The sequence below is a fragment of the Cherax quadricarinatus genome, chromosome 1 (assembly GCF_038502225.1).
Source record: "Cherax quadricarinatus isolate ZL_2023a chromosome 1, ASM3850222v1, whole genome shotgun sequence".
Lineage (NCBI taxonomy): Eukaryota > Metazoa > Arthropoda > Malacostraca > Decapoda > Parastacidae > Cherax > Cherax quadricarinatus.
Window position 1 is genome coordinate 28,958,578 of NC_091292.1, and position 18,033 is coordinate 28,976,610.

Here is an 18,033-nt window from a genome sequence, read left to right on the forward strand (position 1 = left end):
GTGGTCACTGTGTCACATCTGAGTCCTGATACGTATTATTTGCCAGTCTGGATTTTTTAGGTTATCCTAGGTAATTTACACTATTTATAATTGCATTTACATGTACCTGTGAGACAAAGACAGACAGACAGACCACCAGCCGGCCAGCCAGTTAGCCAGCCAGCCAGCCAGCCAGCCAGCCAGTTAGCCAGTCAGCCAGCCATGTTGTTTACACAAACCCACACTCCCTTCCCTACCACCCACACTTCCTTCCCCACCATCCACACTGCCAGAGAGAGTGAGGTATTCCCTACTGCTTGGCTTGGTGACAAAGGTGCATTGAATTACCACTACCACAATGCAATGCGGGTGCATAGATTTTTTCTACTGCACACACTTACCACATAGACCCATTCTATCACATGCAGGCCTATCAGCTCTCTCCCATTCAATCTGAAGGTGCTAGAATTTACGCGTTCTACTACAACACCAACCAGACACCAACCCTGGCATGTAAGCTGTATTAGTACGGCACTAACCCTGAAAAGGTTAAACCAGACACAAGGTCAGAGGTGTGCTTTTCCCACCATGCACATCATGGACGAGATTTTTTGTTCATACCATGCACTCACTGTGTAAACCCATTCTCTTAAGTCTAGGCCAGCATACTTGAAAGGGTCATGCTTAAAACCTAGATCTACACAATGCTGGTGTCAATAACGTAGACCTATGTAGGAGACAGTGAAAGGGGTAAAGAAATGTCTGTTAATTAATGAATTAAACTAAATGAAAAAAGTGTAGTGTTTTGAACACTTCTTATAATTTACAGTTTACTATAAAACTCTGGATTGTAATATTCCTCTCCTTATCATTTATTTTCACTACAGTATATTACATGTAACATGGTATTCTGTCAGTGTCTCAACAGTTTTAACCTTTGTTCACATTGTCTTGAAGTGTCTTACCAAGAATTCTCATGCCTATTACCATTATGCTCTTTCCTTTGATGACTAAGTTCCTTCTTAGTGAAACTTATCATTTATTTAGTTTTATTTAGTTTTTTAATTGCATGGTTTACTTTTCTTTCAGGTGCTATAAGAACTGTTGGCCCCTTAGATCACGAGGTGGTGGCTAAGGTTAGATTCAGTGTGAAAGTGCATGATAATGGTCAACCCAGGTTGTCGGCATCTACTACAGCTTCAGTTGCAATTACCATTACTGACATCAATGATGTTCCACCAAGGTTCCTATTACAAGAGTACAATGCAACTTTGCTCACTCCAACACAAAGGTAATGTGACTGATTCCATCATATCTGTAACTTTAATAATGTATTTGAAATTTTGAGAGCAAAGATAAAGTGACTGACTTGATCATTCATATAACTTATATACAGCATTTTATATTACTTAAGGAAAAAAGATAATTTGAGACCTGGGTTGTATAAAGCAAACAACACATCTACAGTAGACAGCAACCACCCAGGGAGGTACTACCGTCCTGCCAAGTGAGTGTAAAACGGAAACCTGTAATTGTTTTACATGATGGTAGGATTGCTGGTGTCTTTTTTCTGTCTCATAAGCATGCAAGATTTCAGGTACGTCTTGCTACTTCTACTTACACTTAGGTCACACTACACATACATGTACAAGCATATATATACACACCCCTCTGGGTTTTCTGCAGTTTTCTTTCTAGTTTTTGTTCTTGTTTATTTCCTCTTATTTCCATGGGGAGGTGGAACAGAATTCTTCCTCTGTAAGCCATGCGTGTTGTAAGAGGTGACTAAAATGCCGGGAGCAAGGGGCTAGTAACCCCTTCTCTTGTAAAAATTACTAAATTTAAAAAGAGAAACTTGTGTTTTTCTTTTTGGGCCACCCTACCTTGGTGGGATACTGCTGGTTTGTTGAAAAAAAATGTATATTTTTGATAAACAAAGATTATAATAAATGAGTAAGATCCACCTGCATCATTTGGATATCTTTATTGTTGAAACATTTTGCATGTGCCATAGTCTACTTAAGCCAAATACAGAGGTAACTAAATATTGGTGACAGTAACATCAGCAAAGAGGCAAAAATAAGGTGAACAGTCCCTCTGTCTTAAGAAGTGTTCAACTCCATAGTCTTGCTGGAAGAGCAGGTGAAACATTTCAACAATAAAGAAACCCAAATGTTGCACATGTCTTACTCATCTACTTGTTGTTGTTGTTTACCATTAATATAGGGGAATAAGCCTGTTGAATATACCAGGTAAAGTGTATGGAAAAGTTATTATTGAAAGAAATAAGGGCAAGACAGAGAGCAGAATCACAGATGAGCAGGGAGGCTTTGGGAAGGGTAGGGAATGTGCAAACCAAGTGTTTACAGTGAAGCATACAAATGAACACTATTTAGATAAGATCAGGAAATTTTCATTGCATTCATGGATTTAGAAAAAACATATGATAGGAAGGTACACAGCCACACTGCAAAATCCAGCTCTGGGGCCCTGATGGTCACTGGGTCAAACACTATCTTTTTAGAAGGTAGTAGGTTGGTAGACAGCAACCACTCAGGGAGGTACTAACATCCTGCCAAGTGGGTGTAAAATGGAAACCTGTAATTGTTTTACATGATGGTAGGATTGCTGGTGTCTATTTTTCTGTCTCATAAACATACAAGATTTCAGGCACATCTTGCTACTTTTACTTACTCTTAGGTCACACTACATGCACATGTACACATTTATGTATACACATTCATCTGAGTTTTCTTTGATTTTATCGTAATAGTTCTTGTTCTTAGTGCTTTTCATTTCATATCCATGGGGAAATGGAATACGAATCTTAACTCTGTAAGCCATGCATGTTGTAAAATGCCAGGAGCAATGGGATACTAACCCCTTTTCCTGTATACCCTGCTAAAAAGAAAAAGAAGAAAACCGTCAAGGTAGGATGTTTGAATGTGTGAGGATGTTGTACAAATGATAAGGAAGAGATGGTTGTGGATGTTATGAATGAGAAGAAGCTGGATGTCCTGGCTTTAAGTGAAACAAAGCTGAAGGGGGTAGGAGAGTTTCAGTGGGGAAAAATAAATGGAATTAGGTCAGGGGTTTCAAATAGAGTTAGAGCTAAAGAAGGAGTAGCAATAATGTTGAAGGATAAGCTATGGCAGGAAAACAGGGAATATAAATGTATAAATTCAAGGATTATGTGGAGTAAAATAAGGGTTGGATGTGAAAAGTGGGTTATAGTAAGTGTTTATGCACCTGGAGAAGAGAGAAGTGTAAAGGAGAGAGAGATTTTGGGAAATGTTGAGTGAGTGTGTGGGGAGTTTTGAACCAAGTGAAGAGTACGTGTGGTTGGGGATCTCAGTGCTAAAGTGGGTAAAAATGTTGTGGAGGGAGTAGTAGGTAAATTTGGGGTGTCAAGGGTAAATGAAAATGGGGAGCCTTTAATTGAGCTCTGTGTAGAAAGAGGTTTGGTAATCAGTAATACATATTTTATGAAAAAGAGGATAAATAAGTATACAAGGTATGATATAGCATGTAATGAAAGTAGTTTGTTAGATTATGTATTGGTGGATAAAAGGTTGATGGGTAGGCTTCAGGATGTACACATTTATAGAGGGACAACGGATATATCGGATCATTATTTAGTTGTAGTTACAGTTAGAGTAAGAGGTAGATGGGACAAAAGGAAAATGGCAACAGCAAGTAAGAGAGAGGTGAAAGTGTATAAACTAAGGGAGGAGGAAGTTCGGGTGAGATATAAGCAACTATTGGCGGAAAAGTGGGGTAATGCATTTATGAGTAGTGGGGGGTTGAAGAGGTTTGGGATAGTTTTAAAAATGCAGTATTAGAATGTGGGGCAGAAGTTTGTGGCTATAGGAGGGTGGGTGCAGGAGGAAAGAGGAGTGATTGGTGGAATGAAGTAAAGGGTGTGATATAAGAGAAAAAGGTAGCTTATGAGAGGTTTTTACAAAACAGAAGTGTTGTAAGAAGAGCAGAGTATATGGAGAGTAAAAGAAAGATGAAGAGAATGGTGAGAGTGCAAAAGGAGAGCAGATGAAAGAGTGGGAGAAGCACTGGCAAGAAATTTTAATGAAAATAAGAAAAAATTTTGGAGTGACATAAACAAGATAAGAAAGCCTAGGGAACGAATGGATTTGTTAGTTAACAACAGAGTTGGGGAGTTAGTAGATAGGGAGCTGGAGGTATTGGGTAGATGGAGGGAATATTTTGAGGAACTTTTGAATGTCGATGAAGAAAGAGAGGCGGTAATTTCGCGCACTGGTCAGGGAGGTATAACATCTTTTAGGAGTGAAGAAGAGCAGGATGTGAGTGTGGGGGAGGTGCATGAGGCATTACATAGAATGAAAGGGAGTAAAGCAGCTGGAACTGACAGGATCATGACAGAAATGTTAAAAGAAGGGGGGGAGATTGTGTTGGAGTGGTTGGTATGTTTTAATAAATGTATGAAAGAGGGGACAGTACCTAGGGATTGGCAGAGAGCATGTATAGTTCCTTTATATAAGGGGAAGGGGTACAAAAGAGATTGTAAAAATTATAGGGGAATAAGTTTATTGAGTATACCAGGTAAAGTGTATGCTAGGGTTATAATTGAAAGAATTGGAGGTAAGACAGAGAGTAGGATTGCAGATGAGCAAGGAGGGTTTAAAGTGGGTAGGGGATGTGTAGCTCAAGTGTTTACATTGAAGCATATATGTAAACAGTATTTAGATAAAGGTAGGGAAGTCTTCATTGCATTTATAGATTTAGAAAAGGCATATTCTTTATTTTTTAACTCCACACCTCTTGGCAAGAGGTGTGGAGTTAAAAGATACACAATCAGACACAAAGTGGGAGTTGTCACAGTTGCTCTTTGCTGATGACACTGCTTTTGGGAGATTCTAAAGAAAAGTTGCAGAAGTTGGTGGATGAATTTGGCAGGGTATGTAAAAAAAGAAAATTAAAAGTGAATATAGGAAGCATTAAGGTGATGATGATAAAAAGATTAGATGACGAAAGATTGGATATCAGACTGGAGGGAGAGAGTATGGAGGAAGTGAATGTATTCAGATATTTAGGAATGGACGTGTCAGCAGATGGGTCTATGAAGGATGAGGTGAATCATAGAACTGGTAAGAGGAAAAGGGTGAGTGGTGCACTTAGGAGTCTGTGGAGACAAAGAACTTTGTCCATGAAAGCAAAGAAGGGAATGTCTGAGAATATAGTTGTACCAACACTCTTGTATGGGTGTGAAGCATGGGTGATGAATGTTGCAATGGGGATGAGGCTGGAGGCAGTGGAGATGTCATGTCTGAGGGCAATGTGTAGTGTGAATATATTGCAGAGAATTCATAGTTTGGAAATTAGGAGAAGGTGTGGGATTATGAAAACTATTATCTAGAGGGCTGAGGAGGGGTTGTTGAGGTGGTTCGGACAGGTGGAGAGAATGGAACAAAACAGAATGACTTCGAGAATGTATAAATCTGTAGTGGAGAGAAGGCGGGGTAGGGTTGACCTAGGAAAGGTTGGAGGGTGGGGGTAAAGGAGGTTTTGTGTGCGAGGGGTTTGGACTTCCAGCAAGCATGCTTGAGCGTATTTGATGGGAGTGAATGGAGACAAATGGTTTTTAATAATTGACATGCTGTTGGAGTGTGAGCAAAATAACATTTATGAAGGGATTCAGGGAAACCGGCAGGCTGGACTTGAGTCCTGGAGATGGAAAGTACAGTGCCTGCACTCTGAAGGAGGGAGTGTTAATGTTGCTGTTTTATAACTGTAGTGTAAAGCATCCCTCTGGCAAGACAGTGATGAAGTGAATGATGAAAGTTTTTCTTTTTCAGGCCACTCTGCTTTGGTGGGAATTGGCTGATGTTTAAAAAAAAAAAAGAAAATGATAGAGTGGATAGGGGAGCAATGTGGCAGATGTTGCAAGTGCATAGAATAGGTAGTAAGGTACTAAATGGTGTAAAAAGTTTTTATAAGGATAGTGAGGCTCATGTTAGGGTGTGTAGGAGAGAAGGAGATTACTTCCCGGTAAAAGTAGGTCTTAGACAGGGATGTGTAATGTCACCATGGTTGTTTAATATATTTATAGATGGAGTTGTAAAAGAAGTAAATGCTAGGGTGTTGGGGAGAGGAGTGGGATTAAATTATGGGGAAGCAAGTGCAAAATGGGAGTTGACACAGTTACTTTTTGCTGATGATACTGTGCTTTTGGGAAATTCTAGAGAAAAGTTGCAAAGGTTAGTAGACTAGTTTGGGAGGGTGTGTAAAGGTACAAAGTTGAAAGAGAACATAGATAAGATTAAGGTGATGAGGGTATCAAATGATTTAGGTAAAGAAAAGTTGTATATCACATTGGAGAGAGGGAGTATGGAAAAAGTGAATGTTTCCAGATATTTGGGAGTTGACTTGTCAGCGGATGGGTTTATGAAGGACAAGGTTAACCACAGAATTGATGAAGGAAAAAAGGTGAGTGGTGCGTCGAGGTATCTGTGGAGACAAAAAACGTTATCTATGGAGGCAAACAAGAGAATGTACGAAAGTATAGTGGTACCACCAATTTTATGAGTGTGAAGCTTGGGTTGTAAATGCTGCAGCGAGGAGGCGGCTGGAGGCTGTGGAGATATCCTGTCTAAGGGCAATGTGTGGTGTAAATATTATGCAGATAGTTCGGAATGTGGAAATTAGGAGCAGGTGTGGAGTTACTAAAAGTATTAGTCAGATGGCTGAAGAGGGGTTGTTGAGGTGATTTGGTCATTTAGAGAGAATCAAAGCAGAATGACTTGGAGAGTGTATAAATCTGTAGGGGAAGGAAGGAGGGGTAGGGGTTGTCCTCGAAAAGGTTGGAGGGAGGGGGTGAAGGAGGTTTTGTGGGCTTGGACTTCCAGCAAGTGTGTGTGTGTGTGTGTGTGTGAGTGTTAGATAGGAGTAAATTGAGACGATTGGTTTTTGGGACTTGACGAGCTGTTGGAGTGTGATCAGGATAATAATTAGTGAAGGGATTCAGGGAAACTGGTTATTATAGATTTAGCTGGACTTGAGTTCTGGAAATGGGAAGTAGAATGCCTGCACTTTCAAGGAGGGGTCTGGGATATTGACAGTTTGGAGCGACTTCTAAACTGTCGTATCTGAGTGCCTCTGCAAAGACAGTGATTATGTATGAGTGAGGTGAAAGTGTTGAATGATGAAAGTATTTTCTTTTTGGGTCACCCTGCCTTGGTGGGAGATGGCCAGCTTGTTGAAAAAAAAAAAAATATGATATGGTGGATAGGGGAGCAATGTAGCAGATGCTGCAAGTGTATGGAATAGGTGGTAGGTTACTGATAACAGTTGAAAGTTTTTACAAGAATAGTGAGACTCATGTTAAGGTACGTAGGAGAGAAGAAGATTATTTTCCAGTAAAAGTAGATGGGGTTGTAAGAGAAGTGAATGCTAGGGTGTTGGGGAGAGGTTGGGACATCTAGTACAAAGTAGTAGTTATCATAGTTGATTTTTGTCTATAAATGGGTCAGAGAACCGACAAGTTAATAAATTAGACACACGTGCAACACTTGGGTATCTTTAATGAGGAAACGTTTCGCCACAGATTGGCTTCATCAGTCCATACAAAGGAGAATGGTGAAGAACAGGAGGAGTTTGAGGTAATCAGTCCCTCAGCCTTGAGTCAATGTAATCAGTACATCAATCTTGAAAAGAATACAGCATATGTGTGAAGAAGTGGCTTATATACTGTAGGCAGATGAGGTGCAGCAGCCGTAGGTGGTATCACAGTTGACAAATCCAAATGTGGAAGTAGGTCATGCCTAAATGTTAGGCAAGTGAAGAATTCTCTGTATTAAGGTCCCAAGATGTTGTTGTGTCTGACAGGAATGTAGATAAATGGTTCAGAGAACCATTTATCTACATTCCTTGGGTATCTTTAATGAGGAAACATTTTGCCACACAGAAGCCACTGTGTGGTGAAACATTTCCTCATTAAAGATACCAGAGTGTTGCACAAGTATCTAATTGATGTCTGTCGATAACATGGTGCTTTCAGGAGATTCTGGAGAGAAGTTGCAAAGGTTGGCACACAAATTTGGGAGGGTATGTGAAAAGAGGAAATTGAAAGTCAACCTAGAAAAGAGCCAAGTGATGATGGTAACAAACAGGTTTAGGCAATGAAAGATTGGATATCAGATTGAAAGAAGGAAATATGGAGGAAGTGAATGTGTTCATATATTTGGGAATGCACTTGTCAGCGGATGAGTCTATGAAAGACGAGGTGAACCATAGAATTGATGTGGGAAGAAAAAGGTGAGTGGTGCATCAAGGCATCTGTGGAGATGAAGAATGTTTTCCATGGAGGCAAAAGGGAATTGAGGGCATGTGTGTGCAGGATGGGTTGTGAATGTTGCAGCAAGGAGGAGGCTGGAGGCAGCAGAGATGTCATGTCTGAGGGCAATGTGTGGTGTAAATATTGTGCAGAGAATTCGTAGATTGGAGATTAGGAGGAGGTGCAGGGTTTCTAAAAGTATTATCCAGAGGGGTGAGGAGGGGTTGAGGGGTTGGATATTTAAAGAGGATGGAGCAAAATATGATGACTTTAAGGGTGTATAAATCTGTAGTGAAGGGAAGGCTGGGTAGGGGTCATCTTAGGAAAGGGTGGTGAGAGAGGGTAAAGCAGGTTTTGTGTGCAAGAGGCTTTGATATCCAGCAGGTGTGTGTGTGAGCATGTTAGATAGGAGTAAAGGCAAATGGTTTTTGGGAACTGATGAGCTGTTGGAGTGTGACCAAGGTAACATTTGTGAAGAGATTCATGGAAGCCAGTTAGCCAGACTTGAGTCCTGGAGGTGCTAGGTACACTGCTTGCACTCTGAAGGAGGGGGTAGGGATATTTGCAGTTTGGAGCGGCATCTGAACTGTAGTAGCAGTGCATCTCTGGCAAGACAGTGATACAATGAAGGATGATGAAATTGTTTCTTCTTTTTTTGGGTCCCCCTGCCCCAGTGGGAGATAGCCGGTGAGTTAAAAAAAATACAATGTATCATCAACTTTGATAACTCCTTTTGGGGAATTATATTTCAGGGATGTATCTGTAGTCCATCTGAATGCCACTGACCTAGATTTTGATGGTAAAGCCAATCTTGAATATGAAATAGCTGATGGAAACAAGGACGGAAAGTTTAAGATAAATGCAAAAACTGGACTCCTCACAGTTAATGATTCCAGTAATCTTGCTAGCCACTATCAACTCAAGGTATGTACACTATAATAGATTATTTGATTTATTCACATTGCTTGTTTGTTTAAGCATGGAAATGAGTGTTATAAAATATGTATGCATATCCATGTATTAGTAAATGAATTATTGTATATGTGTAAGTGAATTATTCAGGTATATGTATATTCCATTTATGTATGAATAAATAAATGAAAACATTTCTGAATACAAAATACTGGTTGGCAGGTATATATAAATTTCAAAATGCTGTATGTTGTAATACTGTAAAGTGTATATTGCAATATGTACTTCAAGTATTTTAGATATGTTGATAATACTGTACATACAGTACTGCAACATGGCCTCATGCAGTAAAATGTTTCCACAAGAATTTGTATCCAGATACAGTTATCCCTACTAATTTGCTGGGAATTACATTCCTAGAGGTCCATCAAAATTAGAAACTATGAATAATAAAAAATTTAATTTCCATAGCAAATTCTGCTTTTGTATCTTTATTTTATTTGTACATGTAGTATATCAGAAATTACATCTCTGTAATATATCACTCTAATCTGGTTAATATTGACATTCATAGGAAATAATGGTTAGAGTAAAAGATCTGGGTGTGGGAAGGCCACTGAGCCACAAAAACACATGTTAATTAAATAGTTTCACTGGTTGCTTTCAGTAAAATTGTTGGATAGTCAAAATTTGCAAATAAGGAAGCCCACAGATTTGTAGGGCATTTCTATAGGATATATATACACACCATTACTGAATTTAAAAAGAGAAACTTTCGTTTTTCTTTTTGGGCCACCCTGCTTCTGTGGGATGCGGCCGGCTTGTTGAAAGAAAGAAGAATATATAGTGGACCCCCGGATATCATAGTCATCGGATTTTGTATATTTGGCAATTGTAACATTTTTTTGTCAAAATATTGGCTCAGTGATTGTCATTTACAGTGGACCCCCGAGTTTCGTGATTAATCCGTTCCAGAGAGCCTGCTGAAAGTCAAAATTGCCGAATGGCAAAACCATTTTCCCCATAGGAAATAATGGAAATAAAATTAATCCGTTCCAGACACCCAAAAATATTAAAATAAAATATTTTTTTTCAAATTAAATAAAGATTTACATACTGAAAACAATGAGAAATCAAGTACATGTATATAAAAAATAATAATAACATTACACTTACCTTTACTGAAGACTTCTGGGTGGATGGAAGACGGGAGGAGGGGATAGGAGGAAGGTATACACTATTGTTTGGAAGGAGAATCTCCTTCCATTAGGACTTCAGGTATGAAGTCCTTATCTGGGGTTACTTCCCTTCTTTGTTTTTTAAAGACACTGACACTGGGAACAACTTGAGAGTCACTGGAACCGTGTCGCATGAAATATCTGTCCAGAGAGCTCTGTTTCTGGCGTTTCTTTAAGATTTGTCTGAAGTGGGACACAACACTGTCATTGTACATGTTGCCAATATGGCCTGCAAGAGCTTTGTTAGGGTGAAGTTCATCCATAAATGTTTGCACTTCAATCCACTTTGCACAAATGTCCTTAATCTTTGCAACAACAGCACACTTTATTTCCTTTTCTTTCGCCATGATCGAAGTGATGGCTGAATGGGGTTTGCCATACATCCTGGCAAGCTCTGTAACATGGACTCCACTCTCATATTTTTCAATGATTTCCTTCTTAAATTCGATCGTGTTCCTCACTTTCTTTACCAAAGGGCTTACACTAGCTTTCCTTGGGCCCATGGTGACTTACTTAGCAGTTGCAATCACAAAAAACAATGGATTATTACGTATGAACCCGCCTGGGTGATGGTCACGTGTTGGTAAACAATGGCACACTGAGCGTGAATGGCATGGGAGACTGGCTTTGTGTGCGCAGTGACGGGCGGACGGGTACCGGACGGTCGCCGAATCACGAGTCTAGTCACAAAACGCAAGGCCAAATTTTGCCAAAAAAACTTGCCGAAAGTCGGATTTCACGAAAGTTGATGCCGCCGAAACTCGGGGGTCCACTGTACCTTGGTAATAGTCGTTCGTCCCAGATGCGTACGAGTGGCCCCAAGCGGCCCCGCACATCATCTCACACCATTCACAGTCAGTCCGCTATTGTTTATCAGTGAGTGACCGTCACTCCACGCATTCATACAATACATTTTGTAATATTCCATTCTTTTTTGTGCTTGCAACTACTAAATAAGCCACCATGGGCCCAAAGAAAGCTTCTAAAGCTTTGGTAAAGAAGGTGAGAAATACCATAGAATTCAAGAAAGACATCATTGCCAAATATGAGAGTGGAGTACAGTTTGCCAGGTTGTATAAGAAACCCAGTACAACCGTTGCTTCCATCATGGCCAAGAAAAAGGAAAGCAAGGAAGCTGTTGTTGCAAAAGTTGCAAATATGCTTACAAAACAGAGATTGCAAATACTTGAAAATGTGGAGACTTTGTTGTTGGTATGGATCAGTGAAAAACAGTTAGCAGGAAATAGTGTTATGCAGTTGATAATTTGTGCAAAGGCATAAAAATGTCTGGAACTAGTGCTGATGTTTGTGAATTTAAGGCCAGCAAAGGCTGGTTTGAATGATTTAAGAAGCATAGTGGCATACACAATGTGGTAAGGCATGGTGAGGCTGCAAGTTCTGACAAATGTGCAGCTGAAAAATATGTTCAGGAATTCAAGGGGTACAGAGGCTGAACAATTCAAACCCCAACAAGTGCTCAGTTGTGACAAAAGAGGCCTCTTTTGGAAGAAAATGCCAAAGAGGACCTACATCACACAGGAGGAAAAGGTGCTCCCAGGGCATAAGGCTATGAAAGACAGGCTAACTCTCATGTTCTGTAGTAATGCTAGTGGGGATTTCAAAGTGAAGCCTTTACTGGTGTATCACTCTGAAAATCCCAGAGTGTTCAAGAAAACCAGTGTCATCAAGAGTAAATTATGTGTGATGTGGAAGGCAAACTGTAAGGCATGGGTCACGAGGGAAATTTTCTTTGATTGGTTCAATGAAGTGTTTGGCCCAAGTGTGAAGAAATACCTCCTGAAAAATAAATTGGAACTCTAAGTGCCTCCTGGTACTGGACAATGGTCTTGCTCATCCTCCAGACTTGGATGAGCAAATTATGGAGGAGTTTTGTTTCATAACAGTGAAGTTCTTGCCCCCTAATACCACTCCTCCAGCCCATGGACCAGCAGGTCATTTCAAACTTCAAAAAGCTTTACACCAAAGCAATGTTTCAAAGGTGCTTTGACATAACTGCGGACACCTAATTGACCAAAGAGTTTTCTAGAAAGATCCCTTCGGTATCCTCCATTGCATAAACTTTATAGGTAAGGCTTGGGAGGGAGTGACTTCCAGGACTTTGAACTCTGCTAGGAGAAAATTGTAGCCAGAATGTGTCCAAGAGAGGGATTCTGAAGGGTTTGGGGCTGACCCTGACGAGCCTATGGCAGTTGTGGAAAGTATTGTGGCATTGGAGGTGAGTGGTGAGGATGTGGAAGAGTTGGTGGAGGACCACAGGGAAGAGCTAACAACTGAAGAGCTGCAAGGCCTTCATCTGTAACAGCAACAGACCACAACTCAGGAAGTTGCTTCAGAGGAGGAGGAAGAGAGATGGATGAAGGTGCCTTCTTCAAAGATTAAGGACATTTGTGCAAAGTGGAGTGAGGTACAAACATTTATGGATGAACATCACCCTGCCAAAGCTGTTGCAGGCCGTGTTGGCAACATGTACAATGACAATGGCGTGTCCCATTTTAGGGAAATTTAATAGAAACGCCAGAAACAGAGCTCTCTGGAACAATTTTTTGAGTGACAAGGGTCCAGTAACTCTCAAGCTGGTCCTAGTGGCATTAAAAAACAAAGAAGAGAAGTAACCCTGGAAAAGGACTTGGTACCTGAAGTCTTTATGGAAGGGGATTCCCCTTCCAAACAATAGTAACTCCTCCATCCTCTCACTTCCTCCTGTCTTCCATACATCAACAAGTCTTCAGTAAAGGTAAGTGTCATGTTATTACAGTTTATTCGTCATGTCTCATTGTTTTCTGTGTAGGTAAATGTATATTTCATGTAAAAACTTATTTTATTTTAATACTTTTGGGTGTCTGGAACGGATTACTTGGATTTACATTATTTCTTATGTGGAAAATGAATTCGAATATTGTCAAATTTGGTTTTAGTTACACTCTCTGGAACCAATTAATTACGATAACTGAGGGTCCACTGTATACACCATCCATGCGTGTCATAAGTGGCGACTAAAATGCCAGGAGCAAGAGGCTAGTAACCCCTTCTGTATACATTACTAAATTTATAAAGAAAGTTTTGTTTTTCTTTTTGTGCCACCCTACTTTGGTGGGATACGGCTGGTGCGTTGAAAGATGTATACCCCATGAGGTGTATATCAATTAGTGTGTATATGTTAAGTGTTTACTTCAATCCTTATTTTAGGGATTTAAGTATTCAAGAAAGGTGGTGAACATGTTACTTAATGATCGTCATGTAGTACACAGGCTTTAAACCCCCTTAAATCAACTGTACTGTACTGTATTTTTCTGGCTGGCTATTTTGTTTTGGTATAGCATAAGACTTATTGTAGCTTACTTATGCATACTAAGTGTTGCAATAAAAGTATTTTGTAATGTAGTGGGGGTTTACATTGCTTTTACAGTAAACCCTCCATATAATAGACTAATAGGGGGATTGTCTGAGTGTCCATTAAATCAGAGTAGTTTTAAAATATACCCCCCCAAAAAAAAGAAAATTATGTATACCTAATATAGTACTGTACACAATTTACAGTTATATAACAATAAATCTTAAAAATAAAGGAGTTAAAAGTAAAATTTACCTAGTGGGTTTTAACCATTAATTTAAAAGTCAATTACATTGAGGTTTTACTGCACTATGAGGGCAGGCAAATACAGTGGACCCCCGGTTAACGATATTTTTTCACACCAGAAGTATGTTCAGGTGCCAGTACTGACCGAATTTGTTCCCATAAGAAATATTGTGAAGTAGATTAGTCCATTTCAGACCCCCAAACATACACGTACAAACGCACTTACATAAATACACTTACATAATTGGTCGCATTCGGAGGTAATCGTTATGCGGGGGTCCACTGTATTGAGCTGTACACGTCTTTAAATTTTCTTGCTAAGTCAACTTTTAATTATACATCATCAGGGTTATAAATAAATCTGGAAGCTACTTGTATGCTCTAAACAGGTTTTACTGGTGTTTTTTTTTCCTGATAGGTCACTGTGAATGATGGACAATTTGCATCAAGTGCAGCTGTCAACATTCACGTTGAACCAATACCCCAAACTGGGTTGAGGTTCAGCGAAGAAAAATACTTTGCTGCCGTTGAAGAAAATAGCACACGAGTGGACAAGGTTGCAATGGTTCATGTTCTAGGAAGTAATCTTAATGAGCATCTCAGGTTCAGCATTCTCAACCCAACAGACATGTTCACCATTGGTGATACATCAGGTGTCATTCAGACCACTGGCAAGCCTTTTGACCGAGAAGTCCAAGACAATTATTTATTAGTAATAGAGGTAAAGGTCACCTTTTTTTTCTTTTATGTAATATTTAAATATCTACTTTGTGTCAATGTTAATTATGCCATGTTGGTAGAGAATTTAGTACATGGAAATTAAAGGGTGTGAGGTTACCAAAAGTATAATTCAGGGGCTGAAAATAGGTTGTCAGGGTGGTTTGGACACTAGAGAGGATGGAGCAAAATAAGATAACTAGGAAGGGATGTGAATACTGGATGGAGGGAAGAAGGGGTACGAGTTGTCCCAGGAAGGGTTGGAAGGAGGGGGTAAAGGAGGTTTTGAGTGATAGGGGCTTGAACATCCAACAGGCCTGTGTGATCATGTTAGGTTGGAGTGGAGGTGAAAGGTTTTTGTGACTTAATGTACTGTTGGAGTGTGAGCAAGGTAACATTTATGAAGGGATTCAGGGATACTAGTTAGCCACATTTGAGTCCTGGAGGTGGGAAGCACAGTGCCTGAACTGTGATGTCAAAACCCTTCCGGCAAAACAGCGATTGAATGTTAATGAAAAGGTTTTCTCTCTTTTTTTTTGGGGGGGGGGGGGTCACTCTGCCCCTGTAAGAGATAACTGGTGTGTTAAAAAATTAGCAAAAATTAAATCCTATTTACAATTAATTTTTTTAATTACAAATCTGAATGTGTATTTTTTATGCAGGTCCGCAGTGTAGTACACACCACCCCAGCTCGAGTGGCTCATGTGCAGGTACATGTGGTAGTCACAGACAAAAATGACAATGCCCCAATCTTTGTTAACACACCTTACTATGGAGTTATCTCAGTTGATGCTAAGAAGCATCAGATTATTTTTAGGGTAAGTTCATTTTAAAAAAGACATATATTTTAAAAATATGTATATCACTGTATAATACTTATTGTAACAAATATTTAGAGTTTTCTGATTTTATATAAACTATCTGCTATATATTCAGAATGCTAGTCAGGTTCTGATATTTTCCATGCTCTAGAGCTGCATTACTCATACAACATATTTATGTATGGAGTGACAGGATTTGAACACAATCTGGCCATCGTAGAATCACCAGCCTGGTGCTTAAGCCTTTTGCAGTTGTCTGAGGTATTGGACTGGTGATTTTAGGAATGCCAGACTACCACTTAGACCCTTGTCACTCTACTGTGTTTTTTTGTTTTTTTCAACAAGTCACCATCTCCCACCGAGGCAGGGTGACCCATAAAGAAAGAAAATCCCAAAAAGAAAATACTTCTATCATCATTCAACACTTTCGCCTCACTTACACATAATCACTGTCTTTGCAGAGGTGCCCAGATACAACAGTTTAGAAACATATATAACATACCCCTCCAAACTGCCAATATCCCAAACCCCTCCTTTAAAGTGCAGGCATTGTACTGTGGTGTTATCTTTATTATAAAGTGTCAGCATGTTTTTGCATTTAACCCTTAAACTGTAAAAATGTAGATCTATGTTTACGTGTGTAGCACTCCGACCTTGATTTTCTCCATTCGAAAGCATGTATAAAAGAAACATAGATCTACATTCAGAGTGCTACGCGAGCGAATGTAGATCTACATTTGGACAGTATAAGGGTTAATTATCATACTAATAGGCTTGATTGCAGATGAGCAAGGAGGCTTTAGAGTGGGTAGTGGCTGTGTGAATCAAGTGTTTACATTGAAGTATATATGTGAACAGTATTTAGATAAAGGTAGGGAAGTTTTCATTGCATTTATGGATTTAGAAAGGGCATATGATAGAGTGGATAGGGGAGCAATGTGGCAGATGTTGCAGGTATATGGAATAGGTAGTAAGTTACTAAATTCTTTAAAGAATTTTTATGAGGATAGTGAGGCTCAGGTTAGGGTGTGTAGGAGAGAGGGAGATTACTTCCCGGTAAAAGTAGGTCTTAGACAGGGATGTGTAATCTCACCATGGTTGTTTAATATATTTATATATGGGGTTGTAAAAGAAGTAAATGTTAGAGTGTTGGGGGGGGGGCGGGTGGGATTAAATTATGGAGACTCAGATACAAAATGGGAGTTGGCACAGTTACTTTTTGTTAGGTAAGACACATATGCAACAGTTAGACAACTTTATTCCGAAACGTTTCGCCTACACAGTAGGCTTCTTCAGTCGAATACAGAAAATAGGCAGGAACAGTAGAGATGTGAAGACGATGTAATCAGTCCATCACCCTTGTAGTCGTAGAATTTGAGGTTGTCAGTCCCTCGGACTGGAGAAGTTCAGTTCCCTGACTATGGAACTGAACTTCTCCAGGCCGAGGGACTGACAACCTCAAATTCTACGACTACAAGGGTGATGGACTGATTACATCGTCTTCACATCTCTACTGTTCCTGCCTATTTTCTGTATTCGACTGAAGAAGCCTACTGTGTAGGCGAAACGTTTCGGAATAAAGTTGTCTAACTGTTGCATATGTGTCTTACCTAACAACCTGTCGGTATTGTATACCATTTTGATGTTCACAGTTACTTTTTGCTGATGATACTGTGCTTATGGGAGATTCTAAAGAAAAGTTGCTAAGGTTAGTGGATGAGTTTGGGAGGGTGTGTAAAGGTAGAAAGTTGAAAGTGAACGTAGATAAGAGTAAGGTGATGAGGGTATCAAATGATTTAGGTAAAGAAAAATTGGATATCACATGGGAGAAAGGGAGTATGGAAGAAGTGAATGTTTTCAGATATTTGGGAGTTGACTTGTCAGCAGATGGGTTGATGAAGGATGAGGTTAACCATGGAATTGATGAAGGAAAAAAGGTAAGTGGTGCATTGAGGTATCTGTGGAGACAGAAAATGTGATCCATGGAGTCAAAGAAGGGAATGTATGAAAATATAGTGGTACCAACACTCTTATATGGGTGTGAAGCTTGGGTTGCAAATACTGCAGCAAGGAGGTGGCTGGAGGCAGTGGAGATGTCCTGTCTAAGTTCACTGTGTGGTGTAAATATTATGCAGAGAATTCAGAGTGTGGAAATTAGGTGGTGTCGATTTACTAAAAGTATTAGTCAGAGGGCTGAAGAGGGGTTGTTGAGGTGGTTTGGGCATTTAGAGAGAATGGATCAAAGTATAGAATGACTTGGAGAGTGTATAAATCTGTAGGGAAAGGAAGGCAGGGTAGGGGTTGTCCTTGAAAAGGTTGGAAGGAGGGGGTAAAGGAGGTTTTGGGGGCGAGGGGCTTGGACTTCCAGCAAGCATGTGTGAGCATGTTAGGAGTGAATGGAGACAAATTGTTTTTGGGGCTTGATGAGCTGTTGGAGTGTGAGCAGGGTAATATTTTGTG

General features: G+C 39.8%; 1 protein-coding gene across 9 annotated transcripts in view; it reads left to right on the top strand.

Moving 5' to 3' along the window:
• The window catches only part of kug (FAT atypical cadherin kugelei), a 913,302-nt gene that overhangs the window by 720,594 nt on the left and 174,675 nt on the right, over positions 1–18,033 (top strand). For all 9 annotated transcript variants that reach the window (XR_011394610.1, XR_008406862.2, XM_070104239.1 and 6 more), the window contains 4 exons: positions 1,069–1,270; positions 9,040–9,211; positions 14,454–14,756; positions 15,415–15,570. Coding sequence is in view for 7 of the 9 variants with exons in the window: in XM_070104239.1 (XP_069960340.1) it covers positions 1,069–1,270; positions 9,040–9,211; positions 14,454–14,756; positions 15,415–15,570 (833 nt within the window). In the remaining 2 variants the exon portion in view is untranslated. The remainder of the gene's footprint in view (positions 1–1,068; positions 1,271–9,039; positions 9,212–14,453; positions 14,757–15,414; positions 15,571–18,033) is intronic.